The 21,490-nt window shown below is 52.9% G+C and overlaps 2 protein-coding genes across 10 annotated transcripts in view; both read right to left on the reverse strand.

Moving 5' to 3' along the window:
• Window positions 1-775: 775 nt before the first annotated feature.
• Window positions 776-2,900, reverse strand: IL12A (interleukin 12A). The gene is made up of 5 exons (NM_001398447.1): window positions 2,679-2,900; window positions 1,766-1,873; window positions 1,622-1,663; window positions 1,430-1,534; window positions 776-1,234 (listed from the first exon to the last, which is right to left on the reverse strand). The coding sequence occupies exons 1-5, from the start codon at window positions 2,865-2,867 to the stop codon at window positions 1,067-1,069; spliced, it is 612 nt and encodes a 203-aa protein (NP_001385376.1). The 5' UTR covers window positions 2,868-2,900; the 3' UTR covers window positions 776-1,066.
• Window positions 2,901-8,895: 5,995 nt separating this feature from the next.
• The window catches only part of SCHIP1 (schwannomin interacting protein 1), a 131,080-nt gene continuing 118,485 nt past the window's right edge, over window positions 8,896-21,490 (reverse strand). For 4 of the 9 annotated variants that reach the window (XM_046898448.1, XM_004943521.5, XM_040705589.2 and 1 more), the window contains 6 exons: window positions 14,257-14,375; window positions 12,144-12,261; window positions 11,338-11,535; window positions 10,963-11,086; window positions 10,168-10,261; window positions 9,194-9,853 (listed from right to left, as the gene is read on the reverse strand). In XM_046898448.1, the coding sequence (XP_046754404.1) occupies window positions 9,802-9,853; window positions 10,168-10,261; window positions 10,963-11,086; window positions 11,338-11,535; window positions 12,144-12,261; window positions 14,257-14,375 (705 nt within the window). In that variant the 3' untranslated portion in view covers window positions 9,194-9,801. Of the gene's footprint in view, window positions 9,854-10,167; window positions 10,377-10,962; window positions 11,087-11,337; window positions 11,536-12,143; window positions 12,262-14,256; window positions 14,376-18,172; window positions 18,332-21,490 lie in introns of those variants that run through there. The other 5 variants (XM_040705586.2, XM_025153632.3, XM_040705585.2 and 2 more) reach the window with 3 other exon arrangements.

Here is a 21,490-nt window from a genome sequence, read left to right on the forward strand (position 1 = left end):
CTCGGTGGTTATTTCTTAGCTGGGCTGTTAAAAATGAATCTCTCCAAACACGCAACATCAAATGGGTTTGCAAGAAGAGGAAGGCTTTCCCTGCAGTGGAAGAGATGGAAGGGAAAGTCTGTAGCCGGCTGCCTGGCTGCACAGCAGGGATCAGATGTGAGCTGTGGAGCACGGAGGTAAGTTGTCATCAACAAGAGGTTGTCTGCACAGCCAACTTCAGCCTGTAGTTTTGATGTGTCTCCAGCAATAAACAAACAAAAAATAGTTCTAAAGGGGCACTTACTGCAAAGCTAGCTGATTTTGCTTCCTAACTGAAACCTTTGGCTCTCAAAATGTGCCTATTAGACAGCACGTGGCAACTTTAACACACCTGATACAAAAACCCCGCTGGAGAGTCAAAGCCACAAGGAACACAGCTGATGTGAGGAACGAGTAAAATGGGAGTTCCAGATATGAGCCCAGTGCTGAGTGGTGCTCTGCTTATTTGAGAGCAGGTTGGCTATTAGGAAACGTTTCTTCTCTGAAGAGTGGTCAAGCACAGTTCCTGGGGGTGCTCAGAACCGTGGGGATGTGGCACTGAGGGATGTGGGCATGGTGGGGTGGGCTGGGGTTGTGTTGGGGATCTCAGAGCTCTTTTCCAACCTTAATGATTCTGTGAATAGAAAATACATTAGAAGTCTGATCAATGTGATTCTGTCCTATTAATAGGATGGAACATACTGTGTTCCTTGAGGTGTGTGATATCTCAAGGAACAAGAAAAGAAGGTCACTGCAGCTTTTATGTCAATTTCAATTTTATTAGGCAATAAATAGAATAAATAAGGCTCATCATCATAAATAAACCAGGATTATTATAAATATCCGTTTCGGGAGCTCACAATTGAATAAATAAAACACTGAAGACAAACAGCAGCTGAGCGCTCGGCGGTCTGAGAACGTTCTCATACAATACAGCTTATTGTCCCCAGGCTTAGAAGTTGGATGCGCTGGCTTGAAAGGCACCGACAGCAGAACATGGTGTATAAGTAGCTGTACAGCAGGGCGTCTGTGCTGCTGCGTTTGCTTCTTACATCTCTGCAGTGAGGGCACTCAGGTAGCCCAGCATCCTGCCGATGGTGACTGCGCGCAGGCAGAAGGCGTGCAGGACCCCGCAGAGCCGCATGCGGCCCTGGAAGGAGCCAAGGGTGGTGCTGGGCGAGGGCTGCGGCATGGCTGGGCTGCGGGGCTGCAGGGCCTGCAGGGGGGAGGGAGGGAGGTTAGTGTGGGCATGAACAAGCTCTTAACATCTCCCAGTTTTACTCCTAGGAAAATCAGTATCGACCTTCCCCGCTCCCAGCTCCCCAGTGACTTAAGTGCACAACGCAGCGCTGCTCCTAAAACCCCATTTAAAGATGGGAAGAACAGAAAGGAGCGAGATGGAAGCGCTTACTTGCATCATGTCATCAATGGATGTCAGCACCCTCAGATCCCTGAGGTTCCCCAGCTCTGCCTTGTAGGTTTTCAGGTCTTCGTAGATCCCCTGCAGGCATTTGCTCTGCAAAAGTTAATAAGAGATGCTGGAACTTGTTGCTAAGTGCTCAAAGCACAGGACAAAGGTTCTTTATGGAAGCTCACAGCTTACCATATCTAAAGTAGAACTTTCCAGTACGGGGCAGTTTCCAGGCTGCAAATAAAGAAGAAACGATACAGGTTCATTTAGTGACAACCCGTTATGTGGCTGCTGGAAAAAAAAACATGATGCTGAAATTGGTTATTTCGGTTTTACCCCCGGATCCTGAGACGTGCAGGACTTTATTGTGTTGCTCTGACTGTTGGTGACGTCTTCAAGATCGACCTCTTCAAGGGTGCACTCAAACCCCAGCGTCCTCTGCTTCTGTGTTAAGAGGGGGGGGGAAGAAAAGGGGTAAACGATTCAGCTTCAGAAAACAGCAACTAGAATCAGAACCAGCAGATGTGATGTTTGTGCTGTGTATAAAGCACTAGAAAGAGGAAAAAAAGAAAACACAGAGGCAGCGCTCACTGATACACGGCAACTTTGGGAAGCTCTTTAGTGGTTTTCTTTCGTGCTTCTGTGAGATGAAGCTTGCAGCCCCAGCAGGGGACTTTGGCAGAAACTCCCATCTTGACGCTGCTGCCGGGGGGTTTAGGGGCAGGAGGGCTCTGTAACAGCAAAGCCAGAGCAGCGGCACACAAAAGGAACGAGCTTGGGAGCACGTGTCTGTAGAGCCACTCGTGCGGAGCCGTTAGAGAAACAGGTGCTCAGAAGTAAGCAGTCCAATTGGTTCGCACTGTGCTGCAGTGGATGGGAGCTGGGAGACACCTGTGCGACACAGGTGCTGCTGATGGTGTGGGCGGGCGCTGCGAGCGGCTACAGAGGCCCGCTGGGAGTTCAGAGGGAGCGTTCCCCGAGCTGAGCGCACACGTGCTCTCCTGCCTGCGGTTTATCTTCAACGTTTCTCCTGCCTGGATAGCAACGGGAACCCATCTCCATCATCCTGGGTGCCTTCACCAACGCATCGTCTGCCTGGACACCATCTCCAGCCCTTCTCCTGCTCGGCTAGGTATGTAACGTCCCCAGCCCATCCCCGCTATCCTGGGCACCGTCCCCAACCTATCACCTATGCGCCATCCCGTGCGCCAACCCTTCCGCCCTGGGCACCATCCCTCCCCTCTCCTACCTGCACCTTCAGGAGTGCCTCGTTTGCAGCGGCCAGCAGCGCCCTGGAGCAGTTGAGTCCCTTGGCCAGGTTGTGGGCAGGAGGTGGCAGTGCCCACGTGGAAGGCAGCAGCAGGCAGAGCGCGGCCAGCAGCACGCAGCGCCCGACCCCCAGCCGTGCCGCTCTGCTGCCGATGCCGTGCTCTGCCATGCCTCTGCCCGATGAAACTGATGCGGGATCGGTGGCTGCCGTAGGAGCTGCGCTGCTTTTATGTCGGTGGAGGAGTAGGAGTTCCCCTTTTTCTTTGTATTGATGTGTCGGGGAGCTGAGAGCTGGGAATCCCGCGGGGTCCTGGCACGGGGGCAGTGTGCGACGGGGTGGGGGGTTGCCTTTCATTTAGTGCTTAAAGGGAGCTCCTGCCAGTGCCTAAAGGGAATGTACAAAAAGATGGGGAGGGTCTGATAGGACAAGGGGAACGGCTTTAGAGGGAGAATGGAGGTGTTTAAAGCGTGTGTCTGACACGTAAATGAGCTTTCCATTTCTAATCTTTAACGTGATGAGATGCTGTTGATGGCAGTGCATGCTGAGCCACCTGGAAGCCCGCCTTTGTCTGGTGGGTTTGGGGCACCAAGGATTGGACCATCAGCTGTGCTGTACGTGGCTGTCACCCACCCCACCCTGCTCTGCCAAAGGGGCTGAGGAGAACTTTCCATGAAGTCAGTGGGAGTTTTCCCGTGTGCTTAGAAAGCAGCAGGATGAATCAAGGCCTTTCTTTATATTGAGTTTTCAGATTCGTTTTATTTTAATGGGTGCTTTATTCCCTCTAAGATGGCGGTGACCTGTCAGGAGGTGCTGTGTTAGATCACCGGTGTGACTTTCTAGTTTGACTCTGCTTTCCACTGCTGTGCCTGACGTTGAGACGAGGGCCGTGCTTTTACCCTTACAATCACTAAGGTTGGAAAAGACCCCTCAGGTCCCCAACCCCCCACCCCACCGTGCCCATATCCACGTCCCCATGTGCCACATCCCCATGGTTCTGAGCACCTCCAGGGATGGTGACCCCTCTGCTCCCCGGGCAGCTGTCCCAGCGCCCTACCAGATGTGTTGCTCCAAATGATGGTTTACAAATAGTCTCATTTGTGCCGTTTTTGTGCTCTCTGCCCTCCTGCGACCGACTGCACGTGGCATCCTGCTGGGAACACAGGGGATGTTTCCTTTAGGTTTGGCTCAAAGCAAAGCATGAGGCATTAGGGCCAAGCAATGGGAATATTCCTGTATCAGCTGCATCAAAAAATGAAAGCAAGTTCTTTAAAACAGGAAAGCCCGTGTGCTTTTTATTACGTAGTATGTCTTAGTCTCAGATGCTGATCTCATCAGGCAGAGGAAGGATTATTGAGGTGCGACGATGCTTGTCCTATTAAAGCAGTGCAGGGCTATCTCCTCTATGCACTTAAGCAGTTCTACTATGCCGTTCTGGGTCTGTAGCTCTGCAATGGGGTTGCAGTGGAGGCAACTGGGTGGTGCTCTTCCTCTGTGGTTCCAGCAGCAGTGGGTGGCAGTGGCACTGACGCTCAGTGGCCGTGCTGGCTTGCTCTCTCCCTTCCTACAAACGAAATCCCAGAGCCCTGTATGGAGGTTGTGCTGCATGTGGCTGCGTCCTCAACTGGAAGAGAGGCGTTGCTTGTAGGAGGGCCCTACTTCCTGTAATTATAATTACATATAATTGTGTAATAATTATGTATGTGTCTACAACTATGCATTAATTACATACATATATAAGTAAAACTGCAATAAATTAAGCTACAGCTAAGCTTGAAAGTAGATCGCAGCTACATAAAAAGATCTAGACAAGGGGGAACGGCTTTAAACTGAAAGGTGGGAGGTTTAGGTCAGATGTTAGGAAGAAATTCTTTACCCAGAGGGCGGTGAGGCGCTGCCAGCCACCCCAGGGGGTGCTCAGGACCGGGCTGGATGGGGCCGGGGCAGCCAGCACACAGCAGAGGGTGCGAATGGCTGATCCTTAAGGCCCCTTCCACCCCCATCCATTCTATGGTTCTGTGATCTGCAAAGTGCTGCGGTGAGGAATGCTCGCATGGAATAACTGGTGTCCTTCTCCCAGCTCCAAGAACACATGGAGGCTTTCTCTCATGAATAGTTTGTTTGTTTTATTTTATTTTTGCTCCTGGGAGGAAGTTTTTCACCCAGAGGGTGGTGACGCACTGAACAGGTTGCCCAAGGAGGCTGTGGGTGCCCCATCCCTGCAGGCATTCAAGGCCAGGCTGGATGTGGCTCTGGGCAGCCTGGGCTGCTGGTTGGCGACCCTGCACATAGCAGGGGGTTGGAACTGATGATCATTGTGGTCCTTTGCAACCCAGGCCATGCTGTGATTCTGGGTAATTTATTTGGAAGGTTCCTATTCGGATAGCTGATCCCCACAGCTCTGCTGGGGGTGGGCAGCAGGCAGACACAGGTGCTCCTGGTGGTTTTGTACAAATGACTGCAGGTGTGTGAGGGGGAGGGCTGCTGTGTGAGCAGGCTAGAAAATGGGAAAGGTTGGGGATGAGGGTGAGGCTGCCCTGAGCCTGGGGCTTTTGTCTTAATGCTGAATCCCACACAGAGAAGCCAACAGCTGGAAGGGTCCATTGCTGCCTGGCTGGCAGGAAGCTGCTGGTGCTCACCCTGCACAGTATCTGCTCTCTGGGTGCCTTTTTCTTTCCCATTCACGTCCCTTTCTCTCTGTCTCTCATAGGTTCTGTGGCCCTGAACTGCCAGATGGGGTGGTTTTAACTGTGGAGAGGGGCGAGCACCGCTGTATGGCTGGGCACCCAGAAACGTGGCCTTGCACACGTCGGGCACAGACACACTGCTCCTGGGAGGTCTCATTCCCTTGTGAGAGGTAAATGTGGGCCGGAATAAAGGGATGGGACGGAGCTGACACCTGGGGCAGCCCCAACACCCACATCTGGCAGCTGCCTGGAAACGTCTGCTGCTGCCGGCCCGGCCGATCCGCGCGAAACTCTGCAATTCCCTTTTTTTATAAACTTGCTGTGTATTTCACTTTTCTTCTGAAGATGTGCTCCTTCCCCTAAAGCACTGCTGTTAGGAAGCCAGGGGTGAGGTGAGCGTGGTGGCAGCTGTCCCTGCTGACTTGTCTGTCTGTCTGTCCGGCCATAGGGCCGCTGGCGACAGCAGAGCTCCAGGTGAGCTCAGCACAGCTGGCAAAGGAGCCAGCAGAGCCACAGCTCAGTGCTGAGCACCACGAAGAGGGCTCAGCTCCCGGCCTGGCAGTGGGGTCCCGCACGCGTGGGTTTCGCTTTGCTTTACGATAAGGAGGAAGAGAAACTCCATGCTCTGGGCTCCTGCAGGGAAGCGAGCGCCGACTGTAAGCGCCGGCGGTGGCTTTTCCTTGGGGATGCCCTCTGTGCTGCTCCTCCCGGGACCCTGCAGCATGTAGCTGTCCCGAACCCTGCTGTCCTTTCCCTTTGAGCAACAGAGGGATGAAAGCCAAAGGATGTGTGTGTGTTGTGCTGCAGTTCTCCATGCGTTCCCCACAAGTTCCCCCGGGGCTCAGGGAGATGCTGTGCAGAAGGTGCTGCTCGGGGGATGTGAAGAAAAGAGGGGGAAAAAAGGAGAAACCATTCAGTAAAATGTGCTTGGCAGGAAGCATCTGGCTTACAAAGCACATCTCTGCCCTAAGGGCTGCCTTATCTTCACAGGAAAGTTATCCCTGCAGCTGTCTCAAACATAATGTTGTTTGTTTGTTTGTTTTTCCCCATTATTGTGGGTACCATTGAATGCTTTCAAGCACAGGTGAGTTAGAGTTCAAAATACAGAATTAAAAAGGAAACAAGTTTTATTGTGACATCAGATGGAGGCAGGGAAGGAAAAGGCAGTGGGTTGTCCCCTTCTGGCAGGGTGTGGGGAGGGAAGGTTGAATGGAAGCAGGAGAGGAGTGGGACAGGTCCTTACCTGCACTATTACATTGGCATTAAAGAGAAAAGAAACACAACTCACCGTGGCACTGCTGTGCAGAAAGCTGGGGGTGCCCCATCCCTGGGGTGCTCAGGGCTGGACTAGATGGGGCCCTGGGCAGCCTGAGCTGGGGGAGGACCTGGCCTAAGGAAGGATGCTGGAAGCAGATCACCTTTATGGTTCACTTCCACCTTGAGCCATTCTATGGGTCTATGATCCTACGTATGTCAGTAACTACAAAGCAGGCTCTGAAACTGTCCGTTTCCCATTCCAAGCTGCTGATGCCTGAGGGAGCACGGTGATGGCATAGAGACACTCACAGGACAGAAACGAATGGCAGCCATGCAGCATATGCCTGTTTCCATGCACATGGGGTTAAACAAATTGCATTAACTAAGTGGCCTATCACCAAAACTCTTTTATTTCTCCTGCTGGAGCTGGGGTCTGTGCCATGCAGGATGTCCCTATGAGCTGTTTTGGGCACATGGGTGGGGGCTGCTGGGTGCCTGATTAGGCACGCATCCTGGTGGGTGATGCTACTCTCAGAACAGAAACTGCCTCTGACTGCTCGTACTGATGTCACCCCCTGAAATGAAACTGTCTGACCCAGAGCTTTTGGGGGAATTTGGCTCCACGGTTACAGTACTGATAATGGGAGTCCTAAGTGGAACCATGTAAATGATCCATTCATAGAAGGAAAACGTCAAAAATAAAAACTAAGGCAGAATAAAAGCAAAACATCCCTCGGAGTCCCTGTGCTCCAGAAAAGTCCCCCGGTGGCAGGAGCAGCCACTGCCCCCAAGGCCGAAAGAGGGGAACAGCACTGCGGGACAGAACATGTCTCGTGGGGATTCATAGCATGGCTTGGGATGGAAGGGACCTCAAGGATCACGAAGCTCCAACCCCCCCCCCAGACACAGGCAGGGCCACCAACCTTCAGGTCTAATATTAGACCAGGCTGCTCAGTGCCCCATCCAGCCTGGCCTTGAACACCTCCACAGTGTTCAAGCCTCACCAGCTCAGCCTCACTGAGCATCTCTGTGTTTCAGCCCCAATAAAGCTGTCTGCTTTGAGGGCTGCTTGTAGGCACGTGTCAGCATAGAGGTGCCCTGATGTGCAGACCGAGGCAATGCCTTCCGTCCCCCCAGCTTCCCAAGGATGGGGCACATCCCCCAAACACTGGCATGATCTTGGTGCCGGGGCCAGGCACTCTGGGAGGACCGAGTTCAGAAACCACACAAGGCACATTTCTTTCAAAAACATCATTTAATCCATTCATTCCACAGCATTGCCATCGTACACACCTGCATGACACCGTAGTACACTGGACAGAGATCTAAGATGCAGTAACCCAGCAATACTATATATATATATATATATATTTAAATTATTTTAACTTATTTTTTTTTAGTTAAAAACCAAACCCTTGAAGATGGACACTCCTCTGGCTGTCCTGGTGCTGGGTGCCCACAGGCCTGCTCCCTCCAGAGAATTAAAGGCACTTATCAGTGAGCAGAGCCGCCTGCCCCTCCTGCTGAGCAGCTCTGCAGTGGGGCTTCAGGCTGAGCCCCCCCATCTGCACCCCATGGGGGGGGGTTGGCCTCACAGGTGAAAGCACAGAGCAGGAATACAACAGCAGCAGCTAGCTATCGCCGCATGCAGGTCACAGCAGCAAGACAACAGGAGATACTGACAAGTGAACACCCCCACTATTATATATATTTATATATATTTTTTCTGCATAGATTCCAAAAGAGCAAATTAAATAAGAGGAGTTTCCATTGCAGGTGAGCACCAGGCGCTCCTACCTGAGCCAGCCTTTGCTATCGGAGCAGCACACCGTGCCAGAATGGCCCCAAAGTGCCCCAAAATGCTGTGAAATGCCAAGGGAGCTCTCAGCACCTGGCCTGCTTCGGGGGAAGGAGGGGAAGAACAACAGTAAGTAAGCATCATTTTCATAAAATACATTCGTTTGGGGGGGGGGATGGAATTTGGATGCATCTCATGCTTTGCTGCAGACACCCTGAATAAGTCGTCAGCCGAGCGCTTTGCTAAGAGGAATTTGCCACGGGGTGGGGGGGAATGAACATGTGGAAAGCAAAGGTCCCCACTCCTGGGAGCAGAACAGAGCGGGGAAGCGGTGCCCATAGAGCAGAGCAGGGCACGGGGGGCAGCCCCAAGGCGGAGGGGAGCTGCTGCCATATTGCATACATTTCATATGCTGCTGAAGATTTTTAACACAGGTTTTCCTTGTTCTCAATTTCTGACACAAGCGAGTCATTTATTCAGCACGGATAATAAAATAAAGAAACATCTACCGTGTGTGCCTGGGCCTTACAACAGTCACCATATGAGGGCCTGCTGAATGCTAGTATAGAAGAATAGCTTAAGTCCATGTCATACGTACATGATGAGCTTACAGATAAATAACTCTACAACAATCCTGTCTTCTCTGCACGACCGTACGTGCTTGGCTCTTTTTGGTGATGACAAAGGAGGCATTGCACACTGAGTTGGCTGAGTGCATCACCGAGTCAACCACTGGCCAACAAAAAGACGTGTCATATGAAACAAGTTTTTAAATGTTTATTTTACATCTTTATACATAAAACTTTCCAGGTAACTCTTTGAACCCAACTGAATGTTAATAGCACATCTAAAAATGAACGTCAGGTAGTCAACATTCACAAAATGTTGAGAACTGATTAAAATGTACGTATTACCGAAGGTTACGACGTCACTACGAGGCAGGCATGTCTTTTGGACTTGTATAGCACCGTCAAGTACAGTCTCTTTATTTAAAACTACAGTGAAGAATAAAAAAGTAGTCAATGGTAAAATATCGTCCAACGTAAAACCTCTAAGCAGACAAAAATAAAGTTAAACTGCCCTCTCTCCTCAGCCATGTTTTATAATGTTATAAGTACTGTACATTTTTCTGTCATAATATTATTAAAATGCCTGATATTGAGTGGTACGAGTAAAAAAAAAAAAAAAAAGAAAAAATAATTAAAATAAATTAAGAAGCAGAGGCCAATCACCGGACATAAAGCTTCGGACACGACCAAGGACTAACACTGATTTGCTGCGCGCCACTGAGGACATCAGCACGTGTACAGACACAGAAGCGAGGGACAGGCGAGCTCCATCTCTGCTCCCACGGACTCTGGGCTTACTTTGCTGGCATCTTCTCTGCCATGTGCTTCTGCTGGCTCTCGGCATGTCTGGGAAGGAGAAGCCTGGTTACGTGCTGGCATGCAGGTGGAGGTGTGGCAGTGGCACTCTGCAAGCCCGCGTCTCCCCCCAGATCCTGCTCTTGTGGGATTGAGGTCACCCACACCTCAACCCCACCGACCTCCCGTGCTACCTGCATCTCACCGTGGTGGTGACAGTCCCCATCACCTCCTGCTACACGTGGGGCTAAGCCACAGGGCTCTGTATGGACACAGCCATGGCGATGCCCGTTTTCCTGCTGGCTTGGTGGCTTCCAAAGGCTGACAGTGGGGGCAAATGGCCCGTGCCTTCCCCCCCCCCTCACCTGGTCAGGTCCTCAATGTCCACCAGCATCGCGTCCTGCTCCGTGTGCAGCTCGTCCCGGATGAGCAGCAGCTGCACCAGCTCCTCGTTCAAGCCTGGGGCCGGGGAGAGAGGAGGAGAGTTCACGCTGAGCAGGGGGAGGTTTGCAAGGAGAGGAATTTTGCAGTGCTTCAGCCACAGGCATGAGCAGCTCCACATCCCTAGCAGGAGCTGCCAGGAGGGACGGTAATTAACGAACGTGAGCAGTTATGAGAGTTGCAGAGCAGCCCAATGAACGTGTTGGGGCTATTTTTGTCCTACAGCCACCTGAGACATTTCCTTTAAGATTAATTAATCATTGATAAGGGAAGGTGGAGATGCCGGGGAAGAACCCCGGATCCTTTGGAGAGAGCAAAGGCAGAAAAGGGGGCAAACACAAGGACACGTGAGCCACGTTAATGTGCTGCAGGACAGAACATGTGTACTCAGAGGTGCCCACTGGACCGGAGGGCTTCTCCACTTGTGGATGCTACTGAGGCCATGCAGAGCATCATATGAAAACACAGCCGTAAGGCTGCAGGAAGCCACACAACTGGCAGTACTAATGGCTTTTAGGGGCTGGAGCAATGCTACCTTATGGAGCCCTCCGAGTGCTTGACAGACAAAAAGAAAGCAAAAAGCCAAAGGAGCCAGACCCAGCAAACAGCCCACCTCCAGCAGCTCTCCCGTATAGCTCCATTACTGTACATTTATCAGCATTTTTACGCGTATCCTGAAGTAGATGGTGCTCACCAAAGAATAATTAAAGACCACTTACTTTCTATCTGTGAGTGGAGATCATTGACTATCACTTGTAGCTGCCCAATAGTCATGTCTCTTAGGTCGGCGGGTTTTAAACTCCTCTTCATCAGGCATTCGCTTATATGAGGCATATGTGGCAGCTGGAAATAGATTTTCATCTGTTTAATTCTTTTTCTCTGAATTACTCATATTTCTGCACATCCCCCCCCCGCAAACACCCATTTGTGGCTACAACGAGACTACCAAAGCATCCGGCCAGTGCTGGATGCAGGCCTTCAGCCTCAGCTGGGAGGCGAGCACTGCATCTCCAGCCTCAACACAGCACTGAGCTCCTGCTCCCATAACACCCCGGGCAGAGGGATGAAGGGCCACCGCATCGGCCTGCACTCACCAGATCCGCCACCGGAGATTTCTTCCTGTTCTGCTTCTCCACCTCCACCTGCATTTTGGCCATGGGCTTTGCCATAGCCAAGGCCATTTTGGCTTCAGCTTGGAGTTTCTTTTGCCTGGTGAGAAAATCCATGTCATCGAGGGACTCGGACTCCTCCTCGGTCGTGTCTCTGTCGGAGTAGGAAGAGCTCTGCTTGCTCTAGGGAAGCAGACACGCACCGTTACAGCCCGGCACCGCCGCCGCGGGGACAGAGCAAAGGAGCTGACCTGCAGCTTCACACCCTCCGTATGCACACAGAGGGGTTCATTTCTACAGGCAAGGTGAACAGTACAGGGTTGGGTGGCTTTTTTTCTTTTTTTTTTTTAAATCAAACCGATTTCTCGATTGGCTCTTCTGAGTATTAACAGCCACTTGAGCACTTTAGATGGAGCCAAACAGATCGATAAGTGCCTAATGGACAAGCTGGTTAAGCTGGAGGAAAGCCCACCACGGGTCTGGGGCCTCTGTGTTGTACCCACGAAGGAACAGAGGAGTGGAGAGCTGATGGGAGCCAACGCCACTCTGCACCCATTACTGCCCTGACAGTCAGAGCACAGAGAAAAGAAGGGCAGGAGAAGGGCACTGTCCCTTGAGTGCATCCCCCCTCTGCAGCAGGTCTGTTCTGAAACAGCAGTGTGCTCGCTGCCCGTCAGCGTCTGCATTATTTCCTTTATTGACAAATGAAGGCGCTGCTCTGGGCCTCAGTGCCCATAATTTCAGTCCTCATTATGGCCCACGTGCTCTGTGAGATGAGCCACCAGACCTACCATGGGTGACAAAGGCGTGTCCAGGCTGGTCTCTGTCTTGCTGTCATCGGCATCGCTGTCCTTATCACTGCCGCTGTCGTTGACAAAACAGATCTGCAGGTTCATCCCGCTCTGGAGTCTGCGGGGAGGAGAGGTGACAATGGGGACGTGGGTTGGGCTGCATGCAATGGTGAATCTGTGATGCACAACCCTCTGCCTGGCCCCATTGGCCCCACTGGCAGCAGCACCCAATGCCTGGGCCGGAGGCGACGATTCCCACATAGCATTACGAAGTGACAGCTCAGGCTGAAGACTCAGCAGCTCCACAGCGACAGTGCCTCTACCACCATCTACTGCTGAACGGCAGAAATACCCACCTACTGCAGAGCTTCGTCATCACAGCCGTGAAACACCGCGTGCTGACCAAAAGGATTTACTGAGGGGTGTCCCAAGGCTGTTTGTGGCACTACGGCATCCCACGGGCACACCTCCAGCAGAGCCCTGCCCAGCTTTTGCTCCACCACGTGCTGTCCGTGCTAACTCCCAGCGTGCAATGAGGAACAGAAGCAGCACAGCCCTGAGCATGGCGCGATGCAGGTTTGCAGCAGGGCTGCTTGCCTCTCACATTGCACTCAGCCTTCGCTCCTTTTTACACATCCATGTTCCAAGTGACCCTTTGGGGGCAGCTCTGTTGCCCTTCCTGTGCCCCGCCATCACCTCTTGTCCACGCTGGGGGAGGCCCATACACAAGCTCTGCAATAAGGGGGCTTATACTGGTCCTCACAGCAAACAGTAAGTGCAAATCGGGGTCTGCAGGACACCTGCATTTCAAGAGCAGGACTGAAATGCCTGACCCATGCTCATCCTAACAGAGAGGCAGACAAGGCACCTCTGGGAGCACCAGAGTATTAGAAACTGCTGCCTGTGTTGTAAAAATCCTGGATTAAAATGGTGCACAGCTGGGAAGCAGCAACCGGCCTCGGAAGGAACCCAGGAAACATCCTGTGGGACACAGGTGGACGTGGAGCCCTTCCCTGTGAGCTAGCACCAGCTGCTCACCGTGACAGCCCAGCTCTCTCACTGCCTCCTCCATGGCCCCGTGTGATGTGCATGGAACCCCTGGCTCAATATGCAGTGTGCTCTGCTGCAAAACAAGGATGCAACAGCGCAAAGAAGCATCCTCTGCTTGCCCTCAGGGCACTGGGATGAGGACTGAGAGCACCGTGGTGGAGCAATGGGGACTGTCAGCCTCTTCTGGATGTCCTGATCCGTGCGGTGCGTATCAGTGCTGGACTAATAAGTATGAACAAAATTCAGGTACATCTGGTGTTTTCTCATGGTACAGCTGCCCAGCCCTGCTGCAAGATGTTAATTAGACCTGCCCTGTAATTACAAGACAGCAGTTACTGCTCGAGCTGTAACCGCGCAGAGCACAGCTTTCCTTTTCAGATGTGCTGTGGTTCAGCTGCATTTTACAATCTCACCTCCATGCTGCCCTAGGAGGATTCCCCCTGGTTTTATGCCTCTCCTAGGCTTTTTCTTCCCTGCCCCACGTCTGCCCACAGCATGGAAGGCACTCGAGCTGCCCAGGTGCTGTGGATCCACTCTGGTTGCTCAGTGCCCAACTGGTGGACCAGTATGAAACATGCAACCAGGAGAGCCCAATTGGTGACCAGTATGAAACATGCTTCCAACAGGTGGCCACCTCTTGAACCACCAAAGGAAGATGCTCTTTCACAAACCAGTGGTTCTGTTTTTTAGCCAGCTTTCATAGGATCACAGAATGGTTGCAAGGGCCCTCTGAAGGCCATCGGTCCCCCTCCCCGCAATGCACAGGTACACCCAAACCCCATCAATGCACAGAGCCCAGCCCTGACTGTGGGTGCCTGCAGGGATGGGGTACCCACCCCTCTGGGCAGGCTGTTCCCAAGGCACTTGGGTTTGTTGAACCTCATAAGGTTCTCCTGGGCATGGAGAACCTTATGGACCCCCTGCTCAAGCCCCGTCATTCACCACGCTAACCCAGCAATAAGACCAAGCTCTCTCCTTTGGATTTCAACAGGAATTCAGACACCCAGCTCCTTGGCCAAGCCCACCAAGCAGCCCAGCCCACCCGCCCCACAGCCCCACGTACCGGGAGGACAGGCTGGGCTTGCCACTCTTACTGCAGCTGGTGTAGAGCCCCGGGCCATCGTCGAAGAAGCTGCCAAGAGCCAACTTCTGCCTGATGGACTCACGCTCATTCTTCTGAGCCTGCAGGGGAAGGAATGCAGGAGAGGTGCCGTCAAATCACCAAGGTTTTAACAATGCATTCATAGAGAGGCGTTTTTTGAGTAAGGTTAGGCTATGGGATGGATTGAAATGGATCACTGATCCACGGCTGCGCACTCAGTGTGCAATAAATGAGAATCACAGATCTGTACCAAAAATTAATAGCAGTACTGCACTGGTGTTGGTCGGCAATGGATGACAGGAAGGCAAATTATGGACAGAAGGAACATTTGGAAACCCTCAAACATTTCATTTTAAAGTAACGTGTAACAGCTGATACACAGCAAAAGAAAATGTACCAGGCAAGCATGGGCAGCATCCACAGTGCTAACATAGCCCAGAGCCTCATATTTTGCCTAAATAACGCACCTTTATCTGGCAGAGGGAAATGACATGTAATGAAATGTAAATTATTAACGTAAAATAGCTAATCATTTAATCTAACCCCAGTGCTGACAACCTGCATTACAGCATCGCACTGCCCATTATGCTGTCAATCTCCCACCAAAATACGTACTTTATTTGTAATCTAACTCCTTTGCCACAGCTACAAATAATTCAGAGCATTGAAAACAACGCCCAGTGCATCAAGGGGCATTGAATTTTCAAGTCGTTCCCTGTTTTCTTTTTCTGTATTATTTACCGATGACGCTCTTGGCCTGGCAGCACACCACCCCTTTGGGAATCCAGGAAAGGAGCCACCATTTTGAAGAGGGGGACAAAATGAGATGAAGCAGTGACACATAACTCAAGGAAAATAGGATTTTTGTGTCTCTTGTGCCAGCCATTGCAGCCCTGGGCACTGCTGCCACACTGGGCATGTGGTGGGTGGAAGAGATGGAAGAAACACCAATAAATGTCCACGGTGCACCTTCCCTTCTTCAGAAAACATCACAGAATGATGGAATGGTTGGGCTGGAAGGGACCTCCAACATCACCCAGTTCCCACCTCCCTGCCGTGGGCTGGGTGCCCCCCACCAGATCAAGCTGCCCACGGTTCTATCCAGCTTGGCCTGGAACACCTCCGTGGATGGGGCCCTTCTCTGCCGCGGGGCGACCTCCGAGCTCAGCTGCCTCCAAGCACCAGATGGGCACATCCCCACAGCACCTTCATATCTCACGAAATCACGGACACTTCCTGCCCAGAGGAGCCCTTCCATCCCATCTCCGTGCCCAGACATTCCCATCTCCCTCCAGAAGCCGGGGGCTGCAGGACAGGGCCGTGCATTCCCTCCACACCAGCCCTACCTCCAACACGTGCTGAAAACCAACCCACCGCCCCTTAAAACACATACGAACGCAGACTGCTCCCGCATGTTTTCCCCTTATAGATGGAGCTCTCTCCACACCCGTTATAATTTTGCTCCACGTCCCACTGCGGCTGCAGCTGCTCCCAGTCTGACATCTGTACATTTAATCAACGTGCTATTTGTCCACTCCACCACGTCATTACCAGGGATACGAAATAACGCTATTCCCAGTCCCGAGCTCAGCATATCCCATCTTATAGAACAGACACCGCATAATGACCATAAAGAAACGGAGAGTCCTATTTGTTATGATAAAATAGGGAACAGTTACTAAGAAATAGAATATACCTAAGGGAACCAGACTTTATGCCGTAGATAAATTACCCGCCAGCTGTGCGATTCGTCCTGAGCCGGGCACTGAAAACTGGAAATTGAGAAGGAAAATTGCATGTGTTTTTTTCTGACTATCAAATATACTCACTTTGTATATAAAAAATAACACACTGAATAAAACAGAAAGTTACTAGCAAGGAAAATGTAAAGCCATATTAGATTTAAACGTGTATTTTGACATTGCGTCCCCCGGCTCTGCCCCGGCGTCAGCTGGGCAGTGAGCATCCTCAGGGGGTTAAAAAAGCCCCAAATAATTAAACCTGTTGGGTTGATAAACAGGAAAAGGATCTGGTAAGAAGCTGAGAAGACTGGAAAAAAAATCTGAACAGTTGTGAACTGATGAAGATTTATGTGTTAGGAAGGGCAGTGCTCTGGGACTCTTGTTTGGAGGACACAAGCTTGGGATCGCCATGCCATGCTGTGTGGGCCCTTTCTTGGCCGTCCCAGTTGTATGGGTGGGGCTGCTTGGCCCACTGGCTGCTCACACCACCGGCAGCAGTGCCCACATCGCTGCCTGACCCACTTTATCTCCCACTGACCTATTTTGTCATGTATCTCCTTCTGCATATACACAGCACTGGGTGAGCACGGAACTGTTCAATACTTGGTCTGTACGGACACTAACCATACACAAGGCATGCAGGCTTACCACAAAAAGCCCATCGTTGGCCAACACCCCCAATTTGCCCCACTGGTGCCTTCATCCCCACCCAATCCTCATCCGTCAGGCTGCCCCCGACTGACCCATGCAGGGATGGGAACCACGAGATTTCTGCTGATTTCTGAGAAATGAGAAAAGCCTCCAGCGCATCACCCATGCTGCATTATTGGTGTCCCTTGAGAATTAAGAACTGGGCTGCTCCACTCACCCACTCTGCCGGGCAGACTGCATGCAGGACGCGGTATTAGCAGCCTTTATGCCTTACAGCCGTCACCCAGACGAGCAAATAAAAGTGCACATCAAATATTTATTTGCAACTCAGGTGCCGCAGCCATTTCCCAGGCTCCGCGTTGCACTTTGGAACCATCCACCATTAACAGCCCTCCATTAAGAGCGGACGACAGCGACATTTCTGGAGCTGTACGGATCGATGGCGAGGGCCGAGCAGCCGGCATGGCAGGTCTGTGTGCTGCCCGTAGTGCTTGGGAGGGAACAGCACAACAAACTCACAGAACCATTAGGGTGGGCAAAGACCTCTGAGATCCCCAACCCGACTGCAGCCCACCCCACCGTGCCCACATGGCCACGGCTCTGAACACCCCCCACGGGATGGTGACCCCAGCACTCCCTGGCAGCTGTGCCAGTGCCCGACCACTCATACGGAGAAGAATTTCTTCCTAATACCCATCTGGTGCAACTTAAGGCCATTACCTCTCGTCGCAGGATTGCAGGTGAATGAATGCCTGGAGGGCAGTGCTGCTCCCATCCAGCCGAGGGGTTAAAGCCTATGGGGGACATCAGGGGACATCACCCCACTGCTCTGGAGCTGCCTGGTCCTTGCAGCCACACCACGGAGGCTATTTTTGCCAGGGACTGTCATTACCAGCCATGGACAATTACTATATTTAAAGTCCCAGACCCGTACACAGCACCCTTTTTTTATCTCTGTGCAGTACAAAAGCTATGATTGGATTCGCCAGCAGAAACGATCATTATGCAACGCTTGTTTTTGTATGGACGGATTTGCTAGAAAAACACAAAATGTTCAGATTCTCTCAAGCCATGTGGCACGGAGCCCTGCAAATGCCAGCTCTCCTGGTCTGAGGAGGTGTCTGGGAACGCCCCGTGGGGAGAAGCTGTGACGAGGACACACAGAGGGGACAGTTCTGCCACATCACACCAAGAGGAGGGCATTGAGATGTGGTGAAAGGCGGTGGCGGGGCACGAGCATCCCAGCACGGCGCTCTGTGGGCTGCCAAGTGACCACGCGTGCAGCCCCATGCCCGAGCGCCGTGCATGGAGTTCTATGCATGCAGCACAGCGTGCAGCTCCGCGCACACAGCTCCGTTCCGTGCAGGTACGCCCCTCTCTGCAGCCCCGTACACGCAGCCCCACGCCCCGTGCCCGGCGAACGCCGCTTGGCGGTGCCCATCCATGCAGAGCGCGCCGACAAAAGGCCCCTTTTTGTCTCCTACCTTTTTATAATTCCCCTCCACATCCCGCGCGGATGCCTGCCCGATGATGTCACCCATTCCATCACCAGCCCCGCTCATGGCCCCGTTCCCCGGGCGCTCCCCGCGGGCACATCTCCGCTCACTGCGGCCGTGGCACCGGGACCGCCGCACGCTGCTCCCTGCGGGCGCAGGCCTTGCCCTAATAAAGTCAAAGCTGCAGGCAGGCAGCGGAGCGGGACCGGGAGAGGAAAGCCGAGGGCTTCCTGCAGCCACTGGCAGCGCCGGGTAAAAATAGCCCCAAGTGCTGCACAAGGGCAGGAAAAATCCCGGTGTCTGATGTCAGAGCCACAACCTCTGACAGCGAAGTGATTGCAAAGCGAAGCTCGCCTCCGATATCAGCTTCCCCAGGGAGCTGCTTCTGGGCTCTAAGAGTCATTTCGGGTGCAAAATAAGTTCCTAGGAAGCAACCAACAGAACCCAAATGGCACTTTGTGCACAGCCCGGACCCCATCGCCCGCCCCGTGGGCTCGCAGGGCCCCAGCCCGGGGGGGACAGCCCTGGTATCCCCATATCTTCCCCAGCCAGCAGCTCAGGGGCCATGCAGGGGATCCTGCTGGCTCCGATCACAGACAGGTTAATCATCATCATGGCATTACCCCATCCTGAAGTTGCAGGGGGGAAATAATAACAACAGCAGTACGGCGGACCACTTAATCCCGTCGCTTTCCCAGGACTCACAGCTCTCTGTGTGCCTCATTCTTTCTGCTTCCCCTCCACCGCTGACTCACTGTGTCACTTCCCAGTGCTGCTAAATTTAACCCGCCCCGCTGACAATGGGGTCCCTGATGTTGGCAGTGATAACAACTCCTGTTCTCAGCCCAGCTCTGTGCACAGCGCAGTGCTGCTGCACCCGCTGTCCCTCCAACTCTTCAAGGAAAGGGTTCCTGTTTTGCAATACTGTAAATGCTCAGACATCACGGAATCCTTGGGGTTGGGAAAGACCTCTAAGATGCCCAAGTCCGGCTGACAGCCCACCGCCCCCGTGCTCAGGATCTCTCCCAGCACACAGCAGGGGTTGCTCTGAGCTCCCAGGTCCTGCCTTGAAGATGTGTGGTGGGATGGGAGGGGATGGGAGAGACCTCCTCCAGGTCAGAGAAGCACAGAACCATTCAGGTTGGAAAAGAGCTCTGAGATCCCCAACCCAACCCCACCCCACCATGCCCACATCCCTCAGTGCCACATCCCTGCAGTTCTGGAGCACCTCCGGGGACTGTGACCCCACTGCTCCTTGGGCAGATGTGCCAACAGCATTTGGAGAACAAATGTTTCCCAATAGCCAACCTGACCCTCCCCTGGGGCAGTGGGAGCTCCTATCTCTGGTCACCTATAATGGTAACGTGGCAATCCACGTCACAAGCAAGTCCTGCTAAAGGGAAGCAGGCAGTGTGGCATCTCTCCCCGGATACATTTCCTCTCCCTGCCACAACAGCAGCACCAGAAACCTGAGAAATAAACCCCGCAGAGTGGAGGAAGGGCTTTGGGGCTGCAGTTTAACACCATTCCGCTGCCCCTGGCACCACCTCGCTGCTCAGCGCAGCCTTCGTGCCCTCGGCCACCCAGGCTGGGCTGCAACCCCACACCCGGATGCCCCACGCAGGAGGAACATCTCAGTGCAACCCATAGATGTGGTCCCACCCTGTCCCCGGCGACAACCCCCATTTCAGAGCATCTCTGTGCAGAGCTGTGGGCACCGTCAGCTGCGGGTTCCTCCTGGGGAAGGATGCAGACGTCAGATTGCATCAGCTGCGAGCCGGCTCCATGGTTACAGCACTGCTGAGTGCAAGGGGAGTGCTGTGAGAAGCAGCCGGAGCCACCTGAGGCTGCTCTGCTTTTTATAGCACCAAAGGAGAACTTGATGCAGGCGTATATGGGGCTGCGGGGCTCCAGTGCAGGGCTGGGGGCTGCTGGGATGGGGTGGCAGCCTCCGGGTCTGCTCAGGCAAGGTGAGGGATTGGGCTGCTTCATTGCTCGTGGACCAGCGAGGAGCTAAATTAAACCACGCCACGCATATGTAATGCTGGTTTGAGCCGATGCAAAGCCCCAGAATAATGTTGGTGTTTATTCCATTGGGAGAGGGAACCGCCACCATCCCCTTCTGCTCAGCATCAGCTTCCAATTGCTGCTGTCACTGAGATATCAGAGAAGAAACCTAAATTCCCTGTGAACTAAAACAACTCACTGCAGGTTGGGGGATGATGCTGACCCTTCCCACCTGGGCTTTAGCACATCCCATGCTCCCCATGTATTTTGTAGAGCATTCTTGGGATCAGACTGAATGAGAAGGCCCTCAGCCTGCTCTCCAGAACGCAGCCTTTGTTCTGTGCCATGGCTGTGGCTCTGGGAGCAGCGGGCAGCTGGTGCTGTATGGCCCATGTGGGGCTTCTTCTCAAAGGCCCGTTGTATGAACTCCAAGCAGACCGAGGTTCGGGTCCTGCACCCCACTCACAGCCCCATGCATTGCTGTGGGTGTGGGGCAGAACTGAGAGCTGCATGGAAGGAAAGGACCTGGGGTGGTGGTCAGCAGCAGCTGAACAGGAGCCAGCAGTGTGCCCAGGTGGGAAGAAGCCAAGAAGTCTTGTCAAGGAGGCTGTGGGTGCCCCATCCCTGCAGGCATTCAAGGCCAGGCTGGATGTGGCTCTGGGCAGCCTGGGCTGCTGGTTGGCGACCCTGCACATAGCAGGGGGTTGGAAATGGATGAGCACTGTGGTCCTTTTCAACCCAGGCCATTCTGTGATGCTATGATTCTATGATAGGAGTAAAAAAAAAAAATGGAGCTCGGAACAAAATATTTGGCACGGGAAAATAAATCAGCATAAAACAGGAAAGGAAATAACTAAGAGGAAGCTTCTTTTTGTTTACGCTTGGGTTACTCGTAGCCTTCGGGCCACATGTCCTCATTTGGTTGCTCAGAGTTTCCAAAGGGCATTCCTCTATCAGATCTTAGAAATTCCCCATTGGCGGAGGCTGACCCTGGTAGGGCTGGCAGTGCACAGAGCTGACCATGGAGCATGCAGGCAGCCTCAGGGCAGAGCTCGGAGCCTCCTGAGCACAGAGAACCCAAAGGAGAGCAAAGGGAGGAGTGCAAGGGCAGCAGGTCCCTCTGCGGCGCTCGGGTCAGAGCTTTTCTACTGAATTTCCCTAAGGCAAACATGTCCCCAGCCTCCCTCCACGCGCTGGCTCGCTCCTCTGTTTGTTCTGCAGCTCTCCTAAATCCCCAGGAGCTGCAGAGAGCCGTGTGGGCCGGGATGTGAGGAGCGCGGGCAGCCCCAGCTCTGCTGG

This window comes from Gallus gallus, chromosome 9, assembly GCF_016699485.2.
Source record: "Gallus gallus isolate bGalGal1 chromosome 9, bGalGal1.mat.broiler.GRCg7b, whole genome shotgun sequence".
NCBI lineage: Eukaryota > Metazoa > Chordata > Aves > Galliformes > Phasianidae > Gallus > Gallus gallus.